This window comes from Dipodomys spectabilis, unplaced genomic scaffold (assembly GCF_019054845.1).
Source record: "Dipodomys spectabilis isolate Male_0828 unplaced genomic scaffold, ASM1905484v1 ptg000073l, whole genome shotgun sequence".
Taxonomy (NCBI): domain Eukaryota; kingdom Metazoa; phylum Chordata; class Mammalia; order Rodentia; family Heteromyidae; genus Dipodomys; species Dipodomys spectabilis.
Window position 1 is genome coordinate 7,861,913 of NW_024870750.1, and position 24,761 is coordinate 7,886,673.

The 24,761-nt window shown below is 43.1% G+C and overlaps 1 protein-coding gene across 1 annotated transcript in view; it reads left to right on the top strand.

The window, feature by feature from the left end:
* The window catches only part of Syne2 (spectrin repeat containing nuclear envelope protein 2), a 259,939-nt gene that overhangs the window by 13,463 nt on the left and 221,715 nt on the right, over positions 1–24,761 (top strand). Inside the window, 6 exon segments of the mRNA XM_042682550.1 lie at positions 13,981–14,042; positions 16,754–16,849; positions 16,943–17,020; positions 17,111–17,203; positions 19,443–19,624; positions 20,269–20,465. Coding sequence (XP_042538484.1) covers positions 13,981–14,042; positions 16,754–16,849; positions 16,943–17,020; positions 17,111–17,203; positions 19,443–19,624; positions 20,269–20,465 — 708 coding nt within the window.

A 24,761-nucleotide genomic window follows, 5' to 3' on the forward strand; every position in this document is an offset into this window, starting at 1 on the left:
GTAGCTAGGATTACAGATGTGAGCCACTGGCTCCTGGCTCTAGCTCCCAGGTTTTAAGATATCCAGTAAGTGCTGAGAAGCATCCATTGGGGCTATCAATGAGAATGCTAAAAGGTAGCTCTCTTGAAAATTAAGTGGAACATTTGGGGCAACATAGCTTATGGAAACTTGAGCAGTGGGTAATGGGTAACACAGCTAGATACCTGTGTTCACATCTGTAATCCTAGCTACTCAGGAGGCTGAGATCTGAGGATCCAGGTGTGAAGCCAGTCCAGTCAGGAAAGTCCTTGAGACTCCCATCTCCTCTTCACCACCAAAAGGCTGGAAGTGGATCTGTGGCTCAAGTGGTAGAGTGCAATTCTTGAGTGAAAAGCTAAGGGATAGCACCCAGGCATGAGTTCAAGCCCCAGAACCAGCACAGAAAGAAAGTGAAGACAACCTTGTACAGTCAATTCTTTCAAGAAGTTTGAGTTGGAAGGGGTGGAGGAAAGGTAGATGATCGCTGATAGCTGCAATGGCCGTGAAGTTGACATGTCACCCGATTATGAATTATAAACACACATGCACATGCACACGCATGCGCACGTACATGCACACATGGTTTTTGAAACAGATGCATCTGCATTTGGATATTCCCTGGGATGTAAGATTGTGATCTCATTTTTTAAGACACAGCGGGTTGAATGAGTAAATGAAAGTTCTTCATCTTCTTCTTTTTTTTTTTTTTTGTCGGTCGTGGGGCTTGAACTCTGGTCCTGGGCGCTGTCCCTCAGCTCTTCAGCTCAAGGCGAGCGCTCTACCACTTGAGCTACAGCGCCACTTCCGGTTTTCTGGTGGTTTATTGGAGATAGGAGTCTCAGGGTCTTTCCTGCCCGGGCTGGCTTTGAACCGTGATCCTCAGATCTCAGCCTCCTGAGTAGCTAGGATTACAGGCGTGAGCCACCAGCGCCCAGCGAAAGTTCTTCATCTTCTGGAGCAGCAGTTACCTCATCTATAAACCAATTCCTTTTCTTGGTAGATTTTTATGAAATGCCCTGCTAGATTCTTTTTCTTTTTTTTTCTTTTGTGTCAGTACTAGGGCTTAAACTCCAGGTGTGGGCATTCTCCTTTGGTTTTTTTACTCAAGGCTAGCACTCTATCACTTGAGACACACTTCTACTTTAGGTTTTTCGGAGGGTAGTTAGAGATAAGAGTCTCATGGACTTTCCTGCCCAGACTGGCTTCAAACCTTGATCTTCAGATCTCAGCCTTCCAAGTAGCTAGGATTTCAGGTGTGAGCCACTGATGCCCTATTGCATCCTAGCTTTTTACATTCAGTTCTCACTTATTCCTGTGCATAACTTACTTCAGCCTTCAAGCCCCTCTGAGTGTCTTGGGACACTGTGAGATGCATATTAGATATAGTACATGAACAATTTGGGGTTTATTTTTGCCTCTTTTTTGTTTTTGTTTTTTGGTGGTACTGGGGATTGAATAGGGTTTTGTGCTTACTAGGTAGGTGCTGTTCTTCCAATTGAGCCATGTATACCTCAGTACTTTGCTATTTTTCCCCCAGGTTCTTCCTGTCCCTTTTCTTGTCTTCAAACAAATCGTGTGTGTGTGTGTGTGTGTGTGTGTGCGTGTACGTGTGTGTGTGCGCGTGTGTGTGTGTGTGTGTGTGTGTGTGTGTGTGTGTGTGTGTGTGTATTGGCTTTCTCAAAGTGAGGTGTGTGAACTTCTGAATCGAAATATCTACACTAGCCTTGAGTGATTTGCTGGCATTTCAGAGTATTAGCCTGACACTGGTGGCTCACTCCTGTAATCCTAGCTACTCAGGAGGCTGAGATATGAGGATCATGGTTCAAAGCCAGCCTCAGCAGGAAAGTCCTTTAGACTCTTATCTCCAATAAACCATTCAGAAAACCGGAAGTGGCGCTGTGGCTCAAGTGGTAGAGCACTCATCTTGAGCTGAGGAGCTGAGGAATAGTGCCCAGACCCAGAGTTCAGGTCCCGTGACCCACCAAAAAAAAGTGCTTGACTGTGCCATAGAAGGTGTTTAGACCCATAGGCCTTATTGCCTTGATTTTCAAGAAGTGCATTCACTGAGCTAGGCACTGGTGGCTCATGCCTGTAATTCTAAGTACTCAAGAGACTGAGATTTCAGGATCTGAGGATCACAGTTCAAAGCCAGCAGGAAAGTCTGTGAAACTTTTATCTCCAGTTAACCACTGAAAAGCCAGAAGTGAAGTTGTGGCTCAAGTGGTAGAGCACTAGGCTGGGCAGCACCTAGGCCCTGAGCTCAAGCCCCAATACCACCTCCCCCCCCCAAAAAAAAAAAAATAAAAGAGGGTATCCGTGTGTTCTGTGATAGAGGAGAGGTAGTGCATGCAAGTAACACTTGTACTAAAAGAAATAGTGCACATTCTTGATTTATTCCACAGATGTTTATTGGACAACTAACGTGAATCAGAATTGGTGGGGAAAGTGGAGAGACAGAGTACCCAGATTCTAAGAATTTTCTCTGTATTTGTGGGCTTATATTCCTGTGCTAGAAATAACACAAGATCTGCGTACTCAGAGGGCCAGGAGCTATACTCCTGTGAGGCTAGTTACAAAGTTTAATATAAATACCTCCAGTGTTTACCCAAGGGTGTGGTTCACTCTTGTGGGAACATGAACTTGCTGGATTCTACATGCTGAGATTCAAAGTAGAAATCACTAGATTTTCCTAACCAAATGCTTAAATCTCTGCACCAACTGGGGACATATATCAACAACTCCATTGAGCGATTCATTCAGTACATCTTCATTTTTCTTTCTTGGTATTGGTCTTGGAGGTTGAACTCAGGGCCTGGGCACTGACTCTGAGCTTTGTTGCTGGAGGCTAGCATTCTACCACTAGGGTCACGTCATGGGCTTTTACTTCTAGTTTTTTGCTGGTTAACTGGAGATAAAGAGGCATCCCATGGACTTTCCTGCAAGGGCTGGCCTCGAACTGCAATGCTCAGATTTCAGTCTTCTGAGTAGCTAGGATTATAGGAGTAAGCCACTGGTGCCTGGCTTCAATAAATGTTTTCCAAATTCATACAATATGAAAAGCTCTGGAGGCAGAACTCCAGACAAAACAAGGAACACAATTAGATCTAGCTGGTTCTTGCTGGAAGCCTGGAGCTGATAACCAGGCTGGTACTTATCAGATAGTCTTAGATATTAGGTAACAGTGGGAGGAGCACAACTTTCTTTAGATATAATCTGAGATAAAATTCACAGTCTGAAGAAGTACCTGCTTAGCATGTGTGAAAGTCCTACGTTCAGTCCTGGGCACTGCAAATAAAAGAAAAAGAAAAAAGAAAAATTTATGTATTATACAATTTACCTGCTCAAATTGTTTAGTTTTACTTATGTTTGTAGAGTTGTGCAATTCTCAGCACATTTGATTTTAGACATTTTTTGTTGTTGTTGGTCATGGGGCTTGAACTCAGGGCCTGGGTACAGTCCCTCAGCTCTTTAGCTCAAGGCTAGTGCTCTACCACTTGAGCCACAGCGCTACTTCTGGCTTTTTCTGTTTATGCGGTGCTGAGGAATCGAACCCAGGGCCTCATGCATGCAAGGCAAGCACTCTACCACTGAGCCACGTTCCCAGCCCCTAGACAACTTTTTATCGTCTCAAAAAAAAAAAAAAAAACAGATCCAAAAAAACAAAAACAGATCTATACCCTTTAGCTGTTACTGCCTTAGCCATGTCCCACAGTTTCATCTCTGCTTTCCTCCTCTGGCCCTAGCATACCACTAATACACTGTCTCTGCAGACTTCCTTATTCCATTATGAAATGGAATCATATCATCGGTAGTGTCTTGTGACTTTCTCTCTTGGCACCAGGTTTTCAAGTCTTGTCTGTCCATATTATAACTAACATTCTGTTGAATAAACTAAATATTTCTACATCAGGAACTGACAGTGTGTGCGTGTGTGCGTGTGTGTGTGTGTGTGTGTGCGTGTGTGCGTGTGTGTGTGTGTGTGTGTGTGTGTGCGTGCTTGCTGGGGCTTGAACTCAGGGCTTTATGCTCTTGATTGGCTTTTTCACTCAAAGTTGAATGGCTCTACCACTTGAGCCTCATGTTTACTTTTGCTTTTTGCTGGTTAATTGGATGCAAGAGTCTCATAGCCTTTTCTGCCCAGGCTAGCTTCAAACCAGGATCTTTAGCTCTTAGCATCCTGAGCACCTAGGATTACAGGTATGAGCCAACAAAACATTCTGTAAAGGGTCAGGTAGTAAGTATTTGAGTTTTTGAGTGCTCTCTGGTATCTCTTTGTAGCATGAAAGCAGCCATAGGCAACAAGTAAACAAACAAGCGTGTTTGTGTTCCAATAAAACTTTACAAAAACAGTTAGTGGGTCAGTGCTTAATCCTCTTAACAATTCTGTGAAGGAGGCATTATTTCTCCACTTAATAGCTGAGAAAACTGAGGCACACAGCTGGGAGGTAGGTGGCAGATATGGGGTCAGTCAGGGGCACCTTGGTTCTCGAGTGGTGTTTTAACATTATCATTAATTACAAATTAAGGTCAGTTCTAAATAGTGGGTGGAAGAGGAGATTTCCCTCCTGACTCTGAAAGCAAATGAACACCTGGCTTATTTGCCTGCAGTTTCCTTCAGGATGTCACCATTGAACTGAGATCTGAGCATAGCTGCAACTTAAGGGAGTGAGGGAAGGGCAGGTACAAGGCTTGGAGAGTCCCCAGAAGCCAGTGGAATGGCTGGAGCCTAGTGTGTGGGGTGCAGAGAGGCTGGGGAGATGCCCCAGGTGGGGTGAAGCAGGCTGCCAAGCGCCCCCCGTTAAGGATTTTCCTGTTGCTGTGCACTGCTGAGTACAGTCTCCCAAGGGTGCCAATTTTCCTGGCTGATGCAGCGAATACATTGGCAGAACCCCAGCAGACCTGGCTGGCCTTGCAAGTGCTCCAGGGAGGAGCTGCTGCTGGGAGACTAAAAAGCAGGGGAAGGGAGGAGTACAAAATGGGCAGATTTGGATGGGTGGGATGATGGAGGCTGGGAGGTAGGTGTCAGATTCCTGAGAGATTGGGGGGAGAGGTAGGACAGAGCTAGCTGGGGGAGGGCTACTTTTGCAGTCCCATCCGAGCCTCGCCAGGGGATCCGTGGGAAGAAGGATGCTGAATTTGAGAAGCACTTTCACCCAGTGCTCGCCATTGATGTTGTCATTCACTATCCTTGTTACCTCTTGGGACTATGTTCCTTCTGTGTTTGTTTTGCTTATGATTGGTTGCCAGAGATGGTTGTCATTGTCCCCTGGTCCCTTCTACATTAGCTGATATTGTCCCCTTTTGTCATTGAGTAACAAGTGTCTTCCTGTTCATCCTTCCCACGGCTTAGGCTTTTTTTTTTTTTGCTTTGATTGCACATGCCAGTGTTTTTATTCTTTTCATTTGCTCCTTCCTTTATTTCTATTTGTTATTTGTCTCCATGAGAAACCAGAGAAGAAGTAGCCTTACATTTTCCATTTTCTTCCTACTGGGAAGTAGCCTAAGATTCTTTGGGATGGCTGTTGGAACACATGGCTAAAATGTGTTGTGCTGTTGTCCAGCCTGACTTAGTCTTACCATGAATATCCTAGCAGTTTTGTTTTCGGGTCTCACTATACTAGTCTGTGCTGTGACGTCATGAGAAATGCATATTTGGCTCCTAACCCCTGTAATTTCCTGTGGGAACACCTGGGGCTCTAATATTTATTTGGTCTTTCTCCAGTTCCTCACGCAAAGCCCTTCCAAACCCTTGGGATTTCTTGGACAGTAGGAGCATCTTTCATTCTGATGAGGTGACTTTTTATTTTATTTGTTTTGCAGTACTGACTAGTTTCGGCTTGCTAGACAGGCACTCACCTCTTGAACCTTCAGTCCTTTTTTCCTTGGTTATTTTTGAGGTAGGGTCTTGTTTTTCACCTGTGCCAGCCTGGACCGTGATCCTCCTATTGCATACTTTCCACCATAGCTGGAATGACAGGCACACCACATGCCCAGCCTTTTCTGTTGAGATAGGGGTTTGTGAACTACTTTGGCCCAGGTTGGCCCAGAACTAAGGTCCTCTCAAATGTAGTTTCCAGCTAGCTGAGTTGTCAGGCTTACCCCACTGTGCAAAACTTTTGGTTGAGATGGGGATCTCATAATTGTTTTTTCCCAGGCTAGTCTGGAACTGCAGCCCAGCCCCTCACTCTCAGCTGACTAAGTAGCTAGGATTACAGGTGTAAGCCAGTGGTGTCTAGCTAACAAAGGGAAGTGACTTTTCTTTCTTCCTTTCTTTTTGTGCCAGGTTCAAACTCAGGGTGTGGGTGCTGTCCCTCAGTTCTTCAGCTCAAGGTTAGTGTTCTACCACTTGAGTCACAGCTCCACTTCCAGCTCTCTTTGGTACTTAATTGGAGATAAGAGTCTCATAAACTTTTCTCCCAGGCTGGCTTCAATTCACAATCCTAAAATGAGTTCCCTGAGTTGTTACAGGGCATGAGCCACCGGTTTCACAGGTAGCTTTAGGATGTGGCTGGTTACCAGAAAGACCAAACGATGATTAGAATTTAGAACTTTCAGTGCCTCTCATCCTTCCCTCTTCTTTGGTAGTGATAAAGGCATGGAGATTTAGTTAAGAATTATTGAGCTGGTGGAATTACTCCTTCACAAAAATCCCTAATGTAGCTGGGCACCCATGGCTCATTCCTGTAATCCTAGCTATTCAGGAGGCTGAGATCTGAGGATCGTGGTTTGAAGGCAGTAAAGTCCCTGTGAGACTCTTAACTCCAATAAACTTGAGCACGAAGAGGCTCAGGGACAGCACCCAGGTCCTGAGTTCAAGACCCAGGACTGAAAAATAAAAGAAAAAAGAAATCTCTGATGTGTGGGAATGTGGGGTTTGGTGAGTACATTCCTGTGCTGGGAGGGTGGTGTAGCCAACTTCACAGGCACAGGAGCTCCTCTGCTTGGGGCTGTGTGTGTGTGTGTGTGTGTGTGTGTGTGTGTGTCTTTTTCCTTGTACCCTTGGCTCAGGTGAATGTGTGAATTTTGTGAGTCATCATAGTAAGAAGTTGTTGTGAATCCTTGGTTTGAAGAGCACGGGAACTTGGGTGACCTGCGCACCACTGCTTGTGATTGGCTGGCATAGGACACTCACTGTCTTGTGATGTTGAGCCTTTCACCTCTGCGTCTGCACTAACTACAGGTAGTTAGTCAGAATTGAACTATGGACACGAGTGTCTATAAAGGTGGAGGTGTGTCACATGAGAGCAATGTCTACCAAGCCCTGAAGGAGAGTGTTTTCTTTCATAATGTCCTTGTGGGTTTTTTTCCTCTTTTTTTTGGGTGCGGTCATGGGGCTTGAACTCTGGGCCTGGGTGCTGTCCCTCAGCTCTTCAGCTCAAGGCTAGCGCTCTACCACTTGAGCTACAGCACCTCTTCCAGCTTTTTTTTTTTTTTTCCTGCTTATGTGGTGCTGAGGAATCGAACCCAGGGCCTCATGCATGCAAGGCAAGCACTCTACCACTGAGCCACCTTCCCAGCCCTCTTTTTCTTTTTTTGATGCCAGTAATGGGGCTTGACCCCAGGGTCTTATATTCTTGCTTGGTTCTTTTTGCTCAGGACTGGCACTCAACTATTTGAGCCATACCTCAACTTTCAGCCTTTTGTTAATTAGTTGGCGATTAGACTCTCTAGGATTTGCATGACCAGGTTGGCTTTGAACCTTGGTCTTCAGATCTTAGCCTCCTGAGTAGCTAGAATTATAGTCATGAGCCACCAGAACTCAGCTGCTTTTGGTCTTTTATTAGTAGAAAAAATTGCCCAGGGGTTATTAAAACAAGGACTAGGCTAAGACATAGGCCTTCTATAATGGTTGCCAGTAAATTCTTTTCCTTGTCTAATGACAAGTCAGTTTAATCCTTGATACTTTTAATACTTGTGGTGTCTTTCAATCAGCAAATATTTATTATGTCTTCTCCATAGAACTGAATTAGGGGAAGCAAAATTGCAGAAAGATTTAACTTGAAGCTTTTTTCCTTTTTGTGGGTCATGGGACTTGAACCCTGGGCCTGGGCATTGTCCTTCAGCTTTTCAGCTCAAGGCTAGTGCTCCACTACTTGAGCCATAGCGCTACTTCCAGCTTTCTGGATTTTCCTGCCCAGACTGGCTTTGAACCATGATCATCAGATCTCAGCCTCCTTAGTAGCTAGGAATATAGGTGTGAGCCATCAGCACATGGCTTACCTTGAAGCTTTTTATGTTAGTGGGAGAGTATAACAAGAGTATAACTATAGTTTGTTCATGAGTGACAAGTAGTTATTAGCAAAGATGGGAAACAGTGCTAGGCTGTATATTTTAATAAAAAGCCAAATAATAGATCCATAATAAATATATGATTTTGCATCTTTTTCTTTTTCACTGAAGTTTTTCCATATCAGCACATATGTATCTACTTGATAATTTTTATTGACCATATATTAATTTAATGTACATTAATTCAATGTACATAAGCATACATCCATTTATTCATTCAATAACTATTGGCTGGGTGCTTTCTGCTCATAAGGTACTATTCTGAGATCTAGGTACTTGGTGAATAACTAAAGCAAACCTTTGCCTTCTGGACTTTGCCTTCTTTCCATGTCAGTCTAGAAGGATATAGAGCAGTGGTTAATAACTATAGAAAAAAAAATGGGTGATATTTGAAGGCTAGTTTAGCATTATTATTTTTTTTTTGAGGTCTCAATGTAGTCCAGGCTGGCTTTGAACTCACCATCCTTCATCCTAAGCCCGCTGAGGGATGGGATTATAAGTGTGTACCACTGTACGTGGCCAAACTTAATTTACAGTTTATAATATTTTATATTCTTGCGGATGCTTTGAAGGAAAATTTAGTGAGTATTATAGACCATTTGTAATAAGAATGAAAGATGAATATCCCTTATCCAAAGTGGTTATAGCCAGGGCTGGGAAGGTGGCTCAGTGGTTAGAGCACTTGCCTTGCATGCATGAGGCCCTGGGTTCGATTCCTCAGCACCACATAAGCAAAAAGAAAAGAGCCGGAAGTGGCGCTGTGGCTCAAGTGGTAGAGCGCTAGCCTTGAGCTGAAGAGCTGAGGGACAGCGCCCAGGCCCAGAGTTCAGACCCCACAACTGGACCCAAAAAACAAACAAACAAACAAAAAAAAAAACAAAGTGGTTAGAGCCAGAAATACTTCTGATTTTTTTGGAATATTTTCACACCCATGAATATTTGCCAATGGGATGAAAATCTAAGCATGAAGTTATTTGTGTTTCAAATAAGTCTATACACATTTGCCTATACACATTAAGTAATGTAATAACAATATTTTAAATACTTTGTGCATAAAACATTTCTTGGTATAGAATTTTCCGCTTGCAGAGTCATGTTGGTGTTTAAAAAGTTTCAGATTTTAAAGGATGTTGGATTTTGAAAACTTCAGTTAGGAATTTGTAACCTGTAGTAAGAAAGGACTGTAGTATGCATGAGGCTATGGATTTTGTTCCTGGCACTGTATTCTATCTCCACCCTCCGCCCCCCAAGCCAGATGCACCTAATGGTTACCCTAAACAAACAAATTGACATTCAACTCAAAAGGAGAAGAGCTGGTATGGTGGTGCACACCTGTAATTCCTAGCATTCGGGATACAGAAAGCTGGAGGGTCACTTGAACTTAGGCGTTTGAGACCTGCTTAGGCCACAGAATGAGATCATTTCAAAGATACAAAAAGGGATTACAAAAAACAAAACAAAACAAAATAAAACCCTGAGAGAACCCAGGAAAGATTCAATGAAGTATGGTCAGAGGCTGAAGCCAGATTACGTCCATTTTACTTTAGGCCAAGGGGTCGTTTGAACAGGGTAGGTCTATGTTCACAGATGTCCATGGAATGAAGTCCAGGGGTGCTGAGTTTGTGTGTGGAAAGGGAGGTGGGCTGGCCGGCCATTCCACGGTGGTGTAGAAAGAGGGATTCTGCCTAGACAAGTGCTCACAAGTAGAGAAGTTGGGAGGTGCCACGTCAGGAGAGGGTAGATTGGAGCCACATTATTAGTGACCAGCAATGCTAGGCTAAGAATTTTTTTTTTTGCTGGTCATGGACCTGAACTCTGGGCCTAGCCACTGTCCCTCAGCTCTTCAGCTCAAGGTGAGCGCTCTACTGCTTGAGCCACAGCACCACTTCCGGCTTTTTCTGTTTATGTGGTACTGAGGAATCGAACCCAGGGCCTCATGCATACAAGGCAAGCACTCTACCACTGAGCCACCTTCCCAGCCCAATTTTTTTTTTTTTAAACAGGCTCAATCCACAGTATTGTTCTTGTATAAAAATCCTAGGTTGGGAGCTGGGAAGGTAGCTCAGTGGTAGAACGCTTGCCTTACATGCATGAGGCTTTGGGAGTGGCGCTGTGGCTCAAGTGGTAGAGTGCTAGCCTTGATCTGAAATGCTGAGGGATAGCGTTCCAGACCCAGAGAACAAGCCCCATGACTGATTTTTTTTTTTTTTTTTGTCGGCCGTGGGGCTTGAACTCTGGGCCTGGGCGCTGTCCCTCAGCTCTTCAGCTCAAGGCGAGCGCTCTACCACTTGAGCTACAGCGCCACTTCCGGTTTTCTGGTGGTTTATTGGAGATAGGAGTCTCACTGTCTCTCCTGCCTGGGCTGGCTTTGAACCGCGATCCTCAGATCTCAGCCTCCTGAGTAGCTAGGATTACAGGCGTGAGCCACCAGCACCCGGCGCCCCATGACTGATTTAAAAAAAAAAAAAAGCAAAAAGGCATGAGGCCCTGGGTTCGATTCCTCAGCACCACATAAGCAAATAGAAAAAAGCTGGAAGTGGTGCTGTGGCTCAAGTGGTAGAGTGCTAGCCTTAAGCTGAAGAGCTGAGGGACAGCGCCCAGGCCCAGAGATCAGGCCCCATGACTGGACCCCCCCCCCCCCAAAAAAAAAAAAATCCTAGGTTGTAGCCACAACCAGAGCCTGGGTCCTCTGTATGGAGATTCTGGTGTGGGTTTTCACAAGATGGCCAGTGAATTCCTGATAGGGAGATTTGGTGAACACAGTCTCTTTCCAAAGATTGGGGCATCAGGTAGCGATAGGTCTTAGAGATGGCATCAAAGGTGAATCTTTGGCAAAATTGCCCAGTCCCTGGCTGAGATATAGTAGTCATCCAAACTAGTCATCATCAACAGCTTCTTGGAGACAGGAGCTGAGAACATCTCAGTGTCTCTGGGGCAGAAATGAGGTACACCAGCACTGAACCACAGTGGCCTGGCACCTTGTATGGGACAGTTTGGGGCTTGCCAGTCTTGTTCCCTCAGTGGCCTCTCCTCACAGAGACTATGGAGAGCTTGGCCAAGATGGTGGCCTTTTGGTTGGCAGGTGGCTACCTTGAACCTGGTGCACCGGCCTGCACAGCTCTGCTTCTGCACACGCATAATCTTTAAGCATTCACCCTTGAGGGACACCCCCAGGAAGAAGTCAGTAATCTCAGGCTCCTTGAGGGGCAGAGAGGAAAGACAGGAAGGGAGAAATCCTCTGAAGATGTGATCTTCATGTCCCTAGCCGGATGGCCCACTTGGTGATGGGGATCCATTCCTTGTCATTGGGTTTGCCTCCACCAGTTCCATGGTGGCTGTAGCCTTTGGAGTCTCCTCTGAAGCCACCATGGCTTCCCATGTCTGGATCAGCACTGGCTTCATCCGCTATTTGGTATTTTCCTGGGGAAGATAGAAAGGCTAAGTTGTTGTTGTTGTTATTATTATTATTGTTGTTGTTGTTGTCAGTTGTGGGCTTGAATGCAGGGCCTGGGCGCTGTGCCTGAGCTTTTTCACTCAAGGCTAGTGCTCTACCTCTTTGAGTCACAGCGCCACCTCTAGTTTTCTAGTGGTCAATTGGAGATAAGAGTCTCATGGATTTTCCTGCCTGGGTTGGCTTTGAACTGTGATCTTCCGATCTCGTCCTCTTGAGTGGCTAAGATTATGGGTGTGAGCCACTGATGCCCAGCTAGGTTAAGAATTTATCATTTATTTAGAAAGGAATTAGGGAATGGTGTAGAGATTTTAATGAGGAGACTCAAAGATCAAAGGTAATGGCTGTGGGATGTATTCAGGCCACCTGTTAACCAGCCAGTACTAGAGCTCGCCTTTCTGTCTGCATCGAGTGTAAGTAAACAGGTAGGCTGGTGCCCTTGAACCTTTGGGAGCTGCTTTGTAACCCACTGCTGCTTTGTGAACCTCGGTGGCACTTCAGGTCCTTGCCCAGGCCCAGCAGCGATGTAATTCACTGTGAGCTAATTCATTGTGAATTTAAAATCTGCACCCTTAAGTTTAACCCATTTTATATTAGTTCATTTCCCTTCTAGCCGAGAATATGAGTTGCCAGCTCACAAAAGGCCGATTGAATAAGAATAAACTTAGGGATTAAGTGTATTTTTATGGTAATGTCACCTACAGAAAATGGTTGCCTCCTTTCTCAAATCCAATCAAATACTTTTCAAGAATGATAATGAAGGATACTAATAAGAACCAGAATGAAATTCAGTTTGCACTTTTCCTGCTTGTATGTGTGTATCATTTTATATCTATCTATCTATCTATCTATCATCTATCTATCTATCTATCTATCTAATAGATGTGCCTCAAAACTCTCCTTTTTTCTTTTCCTAGCTTTTTTAAAAACAGAATTTCAATGTTATAATAGATTATTCTATTATCTCTCTCTTTTTTTCTTTTTTTTTGTATGTAACATCTGCTGCTTAAAAGGTTCTTTTCTCTATTCTCTACATGCCATTCTAAGAAGAGTTTTATTAAGTTCCTTTAAAGCACGTGGCTCTCAGCTATTTTTTTTCCTCCATGGGTCAGCCTTCAAAAGAACAAAAGATTACTTATCCCGCCTTAGGGTGAGCTGTTTGGTTCTGGATCCTGTTGAATTAATTCTGCTATTCAAGGATAAGGCAGGATGAAAATGTGAGAAAAGTGTATTAAGGGACAAGTGGGCTGGCACACAGAAACTTCCTTGAGTGTCTTCAGAGGTGTTTAATTGCACATGGGATGTCTTGGTTTGCTACTAAGCAAAGGATCCTTGTTGTCAGAAAGGTTTCTGAGACCCAGGATGAATCAGTATCCTCTAAGTTTGGAGAATGTGTTAAAACAAAGCCACAGAGAGTCCTTTCCAACCCCTTCTCTGAGGGTTTCCACTGTGCCCTCTTTTTAATTTTTTTTCCTTGCAGAGGGTGCCTGTGGGATTTGTGTGCCACTCTTGCCTGCTGTTGGAAAGTCTCATCTGATTAGGACAGGGAGGTATTCAGCTTTCATCTTTCCTGTGTGCCAAGGATGGGACTTGAACTCAGGGTCTGGGCACTGTTCCTGAGCTTTTTTGCTCAAGGCTAGTGCTGTACCACTTGAGCCACAGCACCACTTCTGGCTTTTTCTGTTTATGTGGTGCTGAAGAATCGAACCCAGGGCCTCATGTATGCGAGGCAAGCACTCTACCACTGAGCCACCTTCCCAGCCTCTTAAACCTATTTCAAAACCTTAAACCTTTAAAAAAAGAAAGAGGGCTTGAGAAGGCGCCTCAGTGCTTGCCTTGCATGGCATGAGGCCCTAGGTTTGATTCCTCAGCACATCATAAGCAGAAAAAGCCAGAAGTGGCACTGTGGCTCAAGTGGTAGAGTGCGTACCTTGAACTGAAGAGCTGAGGGACAGTGCTTAGGCCGAGAGTTTAAGCCCCACGACCACCCCTCCGCCATCCCCCCAAATAGGTCTAAGAGAGGAACTCAGCCTCAGTCCTTGATGTTTTGCTCTTTGGCCAGTGCTCTACCAACTGAGTCATGCCTCCAACTGCAGATGATTGCTTGTTTCTTATTTTTTGTGTGTCTCAAGAATTTAAGCTGGTGACATGTTCTCACAGCGAAAGAGTTTTGAAGCTTTGACGAGGTGAAAAGGTTCCTGAATTTGTTTTTTCTTTCCTAGCCAAACAGGAAGACACTCAGAAGAAAACCTTCACCTGCTGGATAAATTCACAGTTGGCAAAGGTGAGGGGAAAAAAAGAGCAAATTGTGTTATCAGGGTATTTGTTACCTTTCTACTCTCTTGGTTTCGGCCCTAACGAGGCTATTAAAAAGAGGCCCCAGTGAACTAGGAAAAGTTGTGGAAATTTTTTCATAAAAAAACTGTGCTGAGCCTGGCGCTGGTGGCTCACGCCTGTAATCCTGGCTACTCAGAAGGCACAGATCTGAGGATCCCAGTTCAAAGCCAGCCCATACAGGAAAGTCCATGAGATTCTTATCTCCAATTAACTAGCAGAAAACCAGAATTGGCTCTGTGGTTCAAGTGGTAGAATGCTAGCCTCGAGTTGAAGAGCTGAGGGACAGCGCCCAGGTCCAGAGTTCAGGCCCCATGACTGGACCAACCCCCCCCCCCCCCAAAAAACAAAAAACAAACAAAAAAAAACAACCAAAAAACTGGGAGAGAGCAAGGGAAGGGGTGATATTGTCAAAAAGAAATGTAGATACTACCTGACATATCACTGTGACCCCTCTGTACATCACCTTTATAATAATAACTTAAAAAAACATATAAAAAGAATTGCTGAAGGCTTGGGGATTTAGCTCAATGGAAGAGCACTTGCCTGGTGCAAAGCCCTGAGTTTAGTCTTCTGCTCTGCAAAACAAAACCAAAAACAAAACAGCACTGATAGCCAGCTTATCTTGACACACTTGTATTCTTTCCTGAATCAACAACAGAGTACTTAGGTTAAGGATATGGGACAGTGCTGTGAAAACACTCAAAGTGGTAATATTTCATCAAATGAAAGAGTAATAATAAGGTGAGTTGTCTCTACTGAGTGTTACATGTTTGAGACTGTCACACTCTTTAAAGATCATGATTTGAAGTCCTCATGACATTGTTTTTAGATCAAGCTTAGCAATACAGTACATTTTAGTGTGCCTGCTTGTGTATATATTTATTGTGCTGGTAGTGAGGGCTTGGACTCAGGCCTAGTGCTCTTGCTTAGCTTTTTCTCTCAAGGTGGTTACTCTATCACTTGGACCACCCCTATACTTCTGGAGTTTTGAGTCTTTCAGATTTGTTTGCCCAGGCAGGCTTCAAACTATGATCTGAACCTCCTAGGTAGCTCAGATTATAGGCGTGAACTACCAGTTCCTCCCTTATTTTATTAATTTTATTGTTTTAATTTAATTTAATTATACTTCTTTTTGTGTGTCAGTCTTAGGGCTTCACTCAGGGCCTGGGTTCTGTCCCAGAGCTCCACTTGCAGCTTTTTTTTTTTTTTTTGTCGGTCGTAGGGCTTGAACTCTGGGCCTGGGCGCTGTCCCTCAGCTCTTCAGCTCAAGGCGAGCGCTCTACCACTTGAGCTACAGCGCCACTTCCTCCACTTGCAGCTTTTTGGTAGTGTATTTGAGATAAAAGTCTTATCTCCAGTGAGACTTGCTTTCTTGCTCAGGCTAGCTTCAAACTGTGATTCAGGATTACAGGTGTGAGCCACCAGCATCTGGCTGTTAGCCTTGTTTTTCAAAATGGTGTCTCTCTAAGTTATTGAAGCTGGTCTTGAATGCAAGCTCTAGGGATTTACTCATCTTAGTGGGCCAGTTATTTGGGACTACAGGCTTGCCAGCGAGGTCACATTTCTTTATTCTTTTGATATTGGAGATTGAACCCAGGGCCTCATGCATGCCATACAAGTGCCCTACCATTGAGCTACAATCAGTCACTCATGACTTTTAAATGACTTCACAACACCCCTGTGTGAAAGACAGTATTATTCCTATGTAAAGATCAAGGCCATGAAGGCACAGAGAAGGTATGTACCTTGTCCAGAGTCATAAAGCTTGTCAGTGATAGTGCTGAGGAACAAATCCAGGCACTCTGGATCCAGGCTCCTTGATCCTAATTTGGGTGCCATTCTATATCTGAGTGAGGCTGGGTACCTCAACCTAGAGGCATGATGAATGACCCCTTACCTACATTGTTTCCTCTTTGCCAGTAGTGCTAACACAATGCCAGTAGTGCTAACAAAGGGTAAGTGCATAAGCAGATTACCTCAGAAATGTAATCTGCTCTCTAAATAGGTCACTGTGGGCACCTTCTGAATGAATGTCTCTAATGACATTTTCTACATGCAAGTTTTAAGCTTAGTGAAAGTACCACACACAAAAAGTATCATGTTACTGGAATTTACCATGAGAATGAAGTTTGCTGCTTTTCTTATCAAGCTGTGATGTGAAACTTCTTTTTGATGCCAGTACTGAGGCTAGACTCATGGCCTAGGTACTGGTCCGTTAGCTTTTTGGCTCAAGGCTGGTGCTCTATGCTTTGAGCCACAGCTCTACTTTTGACTTTCTGGTGGTTAATTGAAGATAGTATCTCACTGAGTTTTTTCCTGCTTGGGATGGCTTCAAACTGCAATCCTTAGATCTCAGCCTTCTGAGTAACTAGGATTAAAGGCGTGAGCCACCAGCACTTGGCTTGATATGAACCTTTGCCTATTCTGCAACATTGTGTTAATTAAAAATGAAATTACTGCCGAGACACTTTGTTTTGTTTTGTTTTCTAAAGATAGAGTACACTTATGAGACCCATGAAGGTATAATGTTTATTTTCTTCTTGTTGCATTCTGGAGGTGCTGAGGTATGAACTCAGGGCCTTGGGCTTGATAGGTAAATGTTGTACTGTTGAGTCACCCCTTCAACCCTGAGTTACCATTTGTCTCTGCCTTTTGCAGCACACTCCTCCCTCGGTTATATCAGACCTATTCACAGACATCAAAGAGGGCCACGTCCTCCTGGACCTGCTTGAAGTACTGTCGGGACAGCAGTTGGTAAGATTTGTCCGTGACACCAAAGAAACTTCGTATTGCTTAAGGAAAATGCATTTCATGTTCCTAAGTAATATATTTGCTTGAAATTTGTAGCCTCGGGATAAAGGAGCTAATACATTCCAGTGTAGAATCAATATAGAGAATGCCCTGACATTCCTCAAAAACCGATCTGTGAGTACACATTTCACCCGTAAAGTCTGTAGGTGTGGTTAGTTCTGCGCATGCTTTTTCTCCTTTTAACCTGTGCTTCTCTGTTTGCAGATCAAGTTAATAAATATTCATGTTGCTGACATTGTAGAAGGAAACCCGTCTATTATTCTTGGCTTAATTTGGACAATTATACTGCACTTTCATGTGAGTAGTTTGATGATATGAAAACCACTTCAAATTCTCACAGTCTGAAATAAGTGTAATATGATAGTGCGATTTGATGCTAGATTCAGTCTGTGACTTTTTTTTCATTATCATGAACTTGGAATCTGGAACAGGTTGAAAATGTGGGGCAGGTGCTTTCCCATGGGTTTTTTTCCCCCCTCTCTTTTTGGAAGTTGAATGCAAAGTGATCTTGACACTGTCCACATTAGTACTAGTCTGAACAGAACCTAACATGGGAAAATCTGCTTATATTGAGATTTAGTGTAGCAGAGGGGAGGAAGGAAGCCCCTGGAATAAATGATTGAAATCTAACCCACTAAACTTGCTCGTATATCTCCATTTTTGAGGCCCCACGTCCAAGCTGACAGTGAATAATCCTGCCACAACCCAGTCAGTCCCAAGACTGACTTCTAGACTCATTCCATTCCACAGACTTTTGAGCATGGACTAACTGCACTAGCTACTGCTAGGGCTCATCAAAATAAGTTATGCTATAGTCCCTCACTTTATAAAACTTAAGATTGACAGTTGTGTTCTCTTGGGCCTGGATTTTTTTTTTTTTTGTCGGTCATAGGGCTTGAACTCTGGGCTTGGGCACTATCCCTGTGTTCTTCAGCTCAAGGCGAGTGTTTTGCCACTTGAGCCACAGTGCCACTTCCAGTTTTTTAGTGGTTTATTGGAGTTAAGAGTCTCACAGACTTTCCTGCCTGGGCTGGCTTTGAACTGTGATCCTCAGATCTCAGCCTCCTGAGTAGCTAAGATTACAGGTGTGAGCCACCAGCGCCTGGCTTGTATGCTTATTTAACACTAGGACTTCTGCCCAACCTAAGAAATTGCAGTTCTTTTCTTCTTCTGTGCTGATTCTAGGGCTTGAACTCAAGGCCTTGTGCTTTTTTTGCCTGTACATCTTGCCTCTACTTCTGGCTTTTTACTGGTTAATTGGAGATAAAAGTCTCTGACTTTTCTGCTTAGATCCTCAGATCTTAGCCTCCTGAGTAGCTAGGATTACAGACATGAGCTCCGAGTGCCTGCCCAAATCGAGTTTTCAAATAGTCATAATTACTTGTGAATGAACCTTAAAGATTAGAGGCTATGTATAAAGATTATGTGGGGAGGGCTGGGAAGGTGGCTCAGTGGTAGATTGCTTACCTTGCATGCATGAGGCCCTGGGTTTGATTCTTCAGCACCACATAGGCAGAAAAAGCTGGAAGTGGTGCTGTGGCTCAAGTGGTAGAGCACTGACTTTGAGCTGAAGAGCTGAGGGACAGTGCCCAGGCCCAGAGTTTAGGCCCACAACTGACAAAATAACAACAACAAAAAACCAAAAGATTATGTGGGGAGACAAGTGTTTATTTTAGAAAAAACTAGAATATAACCTCATTTATACAACATTCAGGACTTGCAAACCCAGATTGCCTATGACTTCTGGGCACATGCATTTATAGGTAGAATATAATACCATGCATGAAGCTGAGGAAAGGTACATTTAGGATTGTGCTTCTTCCCTCTGGAAAGGAAGAGGAATTGAGTTGGAGAGGGAAAGACAGTCAAACAAGGCAAGTTGTTAGGATTTGATCATCTGTGGGCATTTATTATTTTTCCCCATACTTTTCTAAGTTTGTTAAACATAATTGAAAATTTCAATGCAGATAATAAGAAATAAAAATAATCTACCTCTCATGGGGTAACTACTGTACGCAGTCTTAATGATACATACAGAAGCAATTAATACATATTCATGTCAGCACAGTTGGTTCTCTGTATCTCTGACTTCCACCATCTGAAGATGGAAGATCATTTGTAAAAATATTTGCATGTGTACTAAACATATACAGAATTTTTTATTTCTTCTCATTATCCTTTAAATAATATAGTGTAACAACGATTTATATACCATTTACAATGTGTTAAGTATTATATGTCATCTAGAGATGATGTCAGTGCTCCACTTCTGGGGAGCAGTGGATGTCCCTTTTCTGTGGGATGTCATACCTGTATAGTGAGGACTGACCCCAGTCCAGATTAAAGGAGAGTCTGAAGTAGTCCTACACCACAAATGCAGTTACTCAAGGATTTGTCCAGAACTCATTTACCCAAAATTCAGATCTCACTGGGAAAGGATATTTTTTTTGGGGGGGGAGTGTCTTGTTTTGGCTGCAGTTTTGGGTCAAGGCTGTTATCAGCATTCTAAACATGTTAACAATCATATTTTTCTTAGATTGAGGAGCTAGCCCGGACTCTTGCTTGCAACTATAATCAACCTGCCCAGGATAGAGTGAATGTGGTCGAGTCCTCTCCTACCTCAAGTCCACCAGCGAAGAAATGTTCCAAAGCCCAAGCAAGGTGGCAGCTGTCCGCAAAGAAGGCTCTTCTGTTGTGGGCTCAGGAGCAGTGCTCCACGTAAGTAGTTTGATGCAACTCCAAGAGGCACACTCATAGAGAAGCTGTGTCTATCAACACAGCTTCAAAGCAAACAAACCAATCCTCAGATCTCAGCCTCTTGAATAGCTAGGATTACAGGCATGAGCCATCAGTACCCAAAGTGCATTTCTTTTTTTCTTTTTCTTTCTTTCTTTTTTTTTTTCCCAGTCGGTTGTGGGGCCTGAACTCTGGGCCTGGGCGCTGTCCCTGAGCTCTTCAGCTCAAGGCTAGCACTCTACCACTTGAACCACAGCACCACTTCCAGCTTTTTCTGCTTATGTGGTGCTGAGGAATCAAACCCATGGCCTCATGCATGCGAGGCAAGCACTCTACCACTGAGCCACCTTCCCAGCCCCCCAAATTGCATTTCTAACACCGGTGAACCAGGTGATGTTGGTGCTTCTGGATCAGGGACTGCCCTTTGAGAAAGAAGCAAGGTTTTGTGGTATTTTGAGCATTACCACACTTGATCTTATACTTTGACAGTGATATAAAATATTTTTCCTAGAATGACTTATACCATTTGTTTGATTCCTTGAAGTATGTTTTGGTCACTATTGAGTGGAATAAAGGGTTTTGATGTGTTATGTTTCTCAGTATGTATCCTGGCCCTTTTGTGACAGGTATGAGTCTGTCAGTGTGACAGATTTCAAGTCAAGCTGGAGAAATGGCATGGCATTTTTGGCTGTCATTCATGCCTTGCGACCAGACCTAATTGACATGAAGAGTGTGAAGCACCGGTCCAACAGAGACAATCTGAAAGAGGCCTTCAGAATTGCAGAACAAGAACTCAAGATCCCCAAATTACTGGAACCAGAAGGTAGAGTCTCTCTTTTTTTTTTTTTTGCTGGTGCTGGGATTTGAACTCTGGCCCTGAGCACTGTCCCTGAGCTGCTTTTTTTTTGCTCAAGGCTAGTGCAATACCTTTTGGGCCACAGTACCACTTCCTAATTTTTCTGAGTAGTTAATTGAAGATAAAAGTCTCATAGACTTTCCTTCCCCGGGCTAGCTTTGAACCATGATCCTCAGATCTCAGCCTCCTGAGTAGCTAGGATCACGGGCGTGAACCATCAGGGCTACAAGTACATTTCTTTTTTGACTGTGCCACCCCTTTTCTTGTTCTCTCTCTCCCAGAAACCAGTTGTCCACCATGTGGTGTAACTATTTTTAATCTTAAAGTCCCATGGGAGGGTGATTTGAAAATAACATCTCTATAAACAAACATAACAGCTTTATACTTTAGTTTTGGAGGGTTTAACTTAAACTCTTATTAAATTTCATGGAATTAGGAAGTCTTGCCAATTAGTTTACTTCAGTAATTGCAGGGTGAAGCCATAGCAGAATATAAACAATGCCTTTATGGGAATAATTGTAGTCTTGCCCTTAATTGCCTTCTATGGTGTTCTTCTTGATCTTATTATTTTGATGCTAAGTTTTCGCATACAAGATATTTCTTTTGAGTCTTGAATTATGGTTGTTTACATATCTCCCTGTTCCCACTTCCTCCTCCTAGTTAAAGAAGAACCTTCCAGAACAGAAACAGCTGCTTTCCCTGTTTTCCTTACATGGTTGGGCAAGCTTTGCCATTAGTTCTTCTTAGTCTGTTGTGTTGTATTGTTAAGGACAACAACAAAATTCTAAATTGTGTTTTGATTATAATCACGGAGGTCATCATCAAATAATTTTAACCTCATAGGATTAATATTAAAGTAATTCTTTCTGAGAATTACTTTGCTGTGGATTGTATTAGATGTAATTGAGCAGTTAATCAAGAAATAAATTAGAGCTGGGAAGGTGGCTTAGTGGTAGAGCGCTTGCCTTGCATGCCTGAGGCCCTGGGTTCGATTCCTCAGCACCACATAAGCAAAAAGAAAAAAAGCCGGAAGTGGCGCTGTGGCTCAAGTGGTAGAGAGCTAGCCTTGAGCTGAAGAGCTGAGGGACAGCGCCCAGGCCCAGAGTTCAGGCCCCACGACCAGACCCAAAAAAAAAAAAAAAAGAAATAAATTATAGTCTCAGCTCTGTGACCAGGAGTATGCATTATAAATATTCAGGGGCTAGCTCTTCCCAAACAGCATGAAACACACAGAGATAGAGACATATTTATTATAAGTTTTTTGCTTAGAAAAGATGTGTGGCAAGTAAGTTACAATTCCTAATAAACTGTACTATATTATACTCCTATCATAAATCTGGAGTGCCAAATCAGTGTGAATGCATTGATTTTTGCCAAGTTTGTGACCATCTTCAGGCAACTTAGGTTGCAGTTGGTGTAGGAATGCTAGTTAACACTTTTCTGTATGAACAAGTAAGAGGGACAGCAAGGAGGTGCATCAGAATTTTACTTGTTTTCAATGGCACGAGTGATTTTTTTTTTCTGAATCAAATACTAGAAGAACTATGTTATTTGCTACAGATGGCATACTTCTAAGATTTATTCATACTACTAACTATTTTTCAACAGTTTTTTAGCACTCAACAAAAGAACAAATAAACCTTCCTTTCATATTTTGGTAGACAACAACTAACCATATGGCTGATTTCAAGCTGTAGATTGGAAGTCACTGAACACAGAATTGGGAATAAATGTGGAATAACACCCCATTATCTCTTAGCTCCATTATACAGATGTAATAGATGAAACAGACATTGTGGTACACACCTATAATCCCAGACTTTGGGTGGCTAATGCACAAGAATTGGGAGTTCAAGGCCAGCCTGGACTACATAGCCAGATTCTGTCTTAAAAAATAGAAAAAAAAAGAAGATAAAATAACCTTAAAGCATAGATGATAAAATACACTATAATAAGTCAAAAGTAATGAGTTTGTGTACTTATTACTCTTGCTTTGAATATAATTATGATTTTATATCATTTTTTTGTGTGTGGGGGTAGGGATTGGGACTTGAACTCAAGGCATGACACTTGCTATACAAGCACTCAAACCATTTGAAACACATTTGCAGTACTTTTAGCTTGTTTTCTTTATCAGATAGGGCCTTACACTTTTGCCCAACAGGTATTGAACTGAGATCCTCCTATCTGTGCCTCCTGAGTTGCTGTGACCACAGTTAGGTGCCATCATGCTGTGCTGAGCATATCTGTTTTAACAACTACCAGCTTGTTTAACTACTGAATGTGTAATAATCAGCTCCTTTTAGTCTAGCACAAAACAGCTATTTCCTGTTCCATGGACCATGTGACTAGATTTATCAGTTAGTATTTCTACTTTGGGAATTGAACACAGGTTATTGCATATGGAGCTACACCTCAGCCCAGTAATTTCTGGTTTCGAACAAAACCAAAAACTGAGATACAATGAATGTACCATGCACTTTTCCTCTTTAAGAGCACAGCTCCGTGGCTGTACAACCATCATCACGATCGATTTCAGAGCACTTTTTGTCACTCCATTAGCAGTTAGTCTTCATTCACACAAATCAGATCACTTAGTCTTTTGTGATTGGCTGCTTACTTTGCATAATGTTTGCAAGATTCAGCCATGCATTGGTACTTCTTCCTCCATCTATTTTTGCTTATGCATACATTTATATTTGAATAGGTTTCATTTTCAGACTAGTTTTAGATTTACAAAATAATTGAGAAGGAAGCCCACTAAATTCCCATACAACCCAAATCCAGTTTCCTTCATTGTTAATATTTTATATTGGTGTTGTCCATTTGTCATAACAAATAAACCAGTGTTAGTATGCTGTTATAAATAAAGATCATTCTTCATTTGGATTTCTTTAATTTTTACCCCATGCCTTTTCCTTGGTACCTTATTTGGGATACCATAATACTTTTAGTTACTACATTTCCTCAGGCTCCTCTTGACTGTGCCTATATTTTTTTCTTATGCCTTTGAGAAGTTTGAGGATCGCTAGTCAGGTGCTTTATAGAATGGCCCTTTAGGAAAATTGGTTTCGTATTATTTTGTCATAGTGAACCGTGGGATTATAGGTTCTTAAGAAGAGGGCCACAGAGGTAAAGGGATGTTCTCATCACATTATTTCCAGGAGACCTGAGATCAATGTGGCTTTTCACTATTGATGCTGATCGTGATTCCTTGCCTGTGCTAGATAATCATGCTGCCCTGTCTAATTTCTCTATGGAGAAGTTTTTCCCGCTCTCCAGTTCCTGCCCCTCTTTCTATGCTGTGATCTTTGGAGAGAAATCACTATTCACCAACCCACTTAGGTTTGTCTATCCTTTCCTTTCCTGTCCTATCCTATTCATCCATTCAGGTAAAAATTGTATCAGCATGGACTTACCATTATTTTATTTTACACTTGCAACTGTACTCCAGTATTTATTTATTTATTTTTATTTATTTTGGTTGGTCATGGGGCTTGAACTCTGGGCCTGAACACTGTCCTCCAGCTCTTCAGCTCAAGGTGAGCGCTCTACCTCTTGAGCCACAGGGCCACTTCCGGTTTTCTAGTGATTTATTGGAGATAAGAGTCTCACAGACTTTCCTGCCCGGGCTGGCTTTGAAATGCGATCCTCAGATCTCAGCCTCCTGAGTAGCTAAGATTATAGGTGGGAGCCACCGGCGCCTGGCCTTACTTTTGTTTTATTTTATTTTAGGGTCTGGTCGTGGGGCCTGAACTTTGGGCCTGGGCGCTGTCCCTCAGTTCTTCAGCTCAAGGCTAGTGCTCTACCACTTGAGCCACAGTGCCACTTCCGGCTTTTTTCTTTTTGCTTATGTGGTGCTGAGGAATCGAACCCAGGGCCTCATGCATGCAAGGCAAGCGCTCTACCACTGAGCCACCTTCCCAGCCCCCAGCCTTTAATGCTTTTTTTTTTTTTCTCTCTCAGTGCTGGAGATCATACAGGGCAAGTACTCTACCTCTTGAGCACAATTCCCTAGCCCCAAAGCATTTATTTTTTATTATTATTATTTTTTTTTGGTCCGGACGTGGGGCCTGAACTCTGGGCCTGGGCGCTGTCCCTCAGCTCTTCAGCTCAAGGCTAGCGCTCTACCACTTGAGCCACAGCGCCACTCCGGCTTTTTTCTTTTTGCTTATGTGGTGCTGAGGAATCGAACCCAGGGCCTCAGGCATGCAAGGCAAGCACTCTACCACTGAGCCATCTTCCCAGCCCCCCAAAGCATTT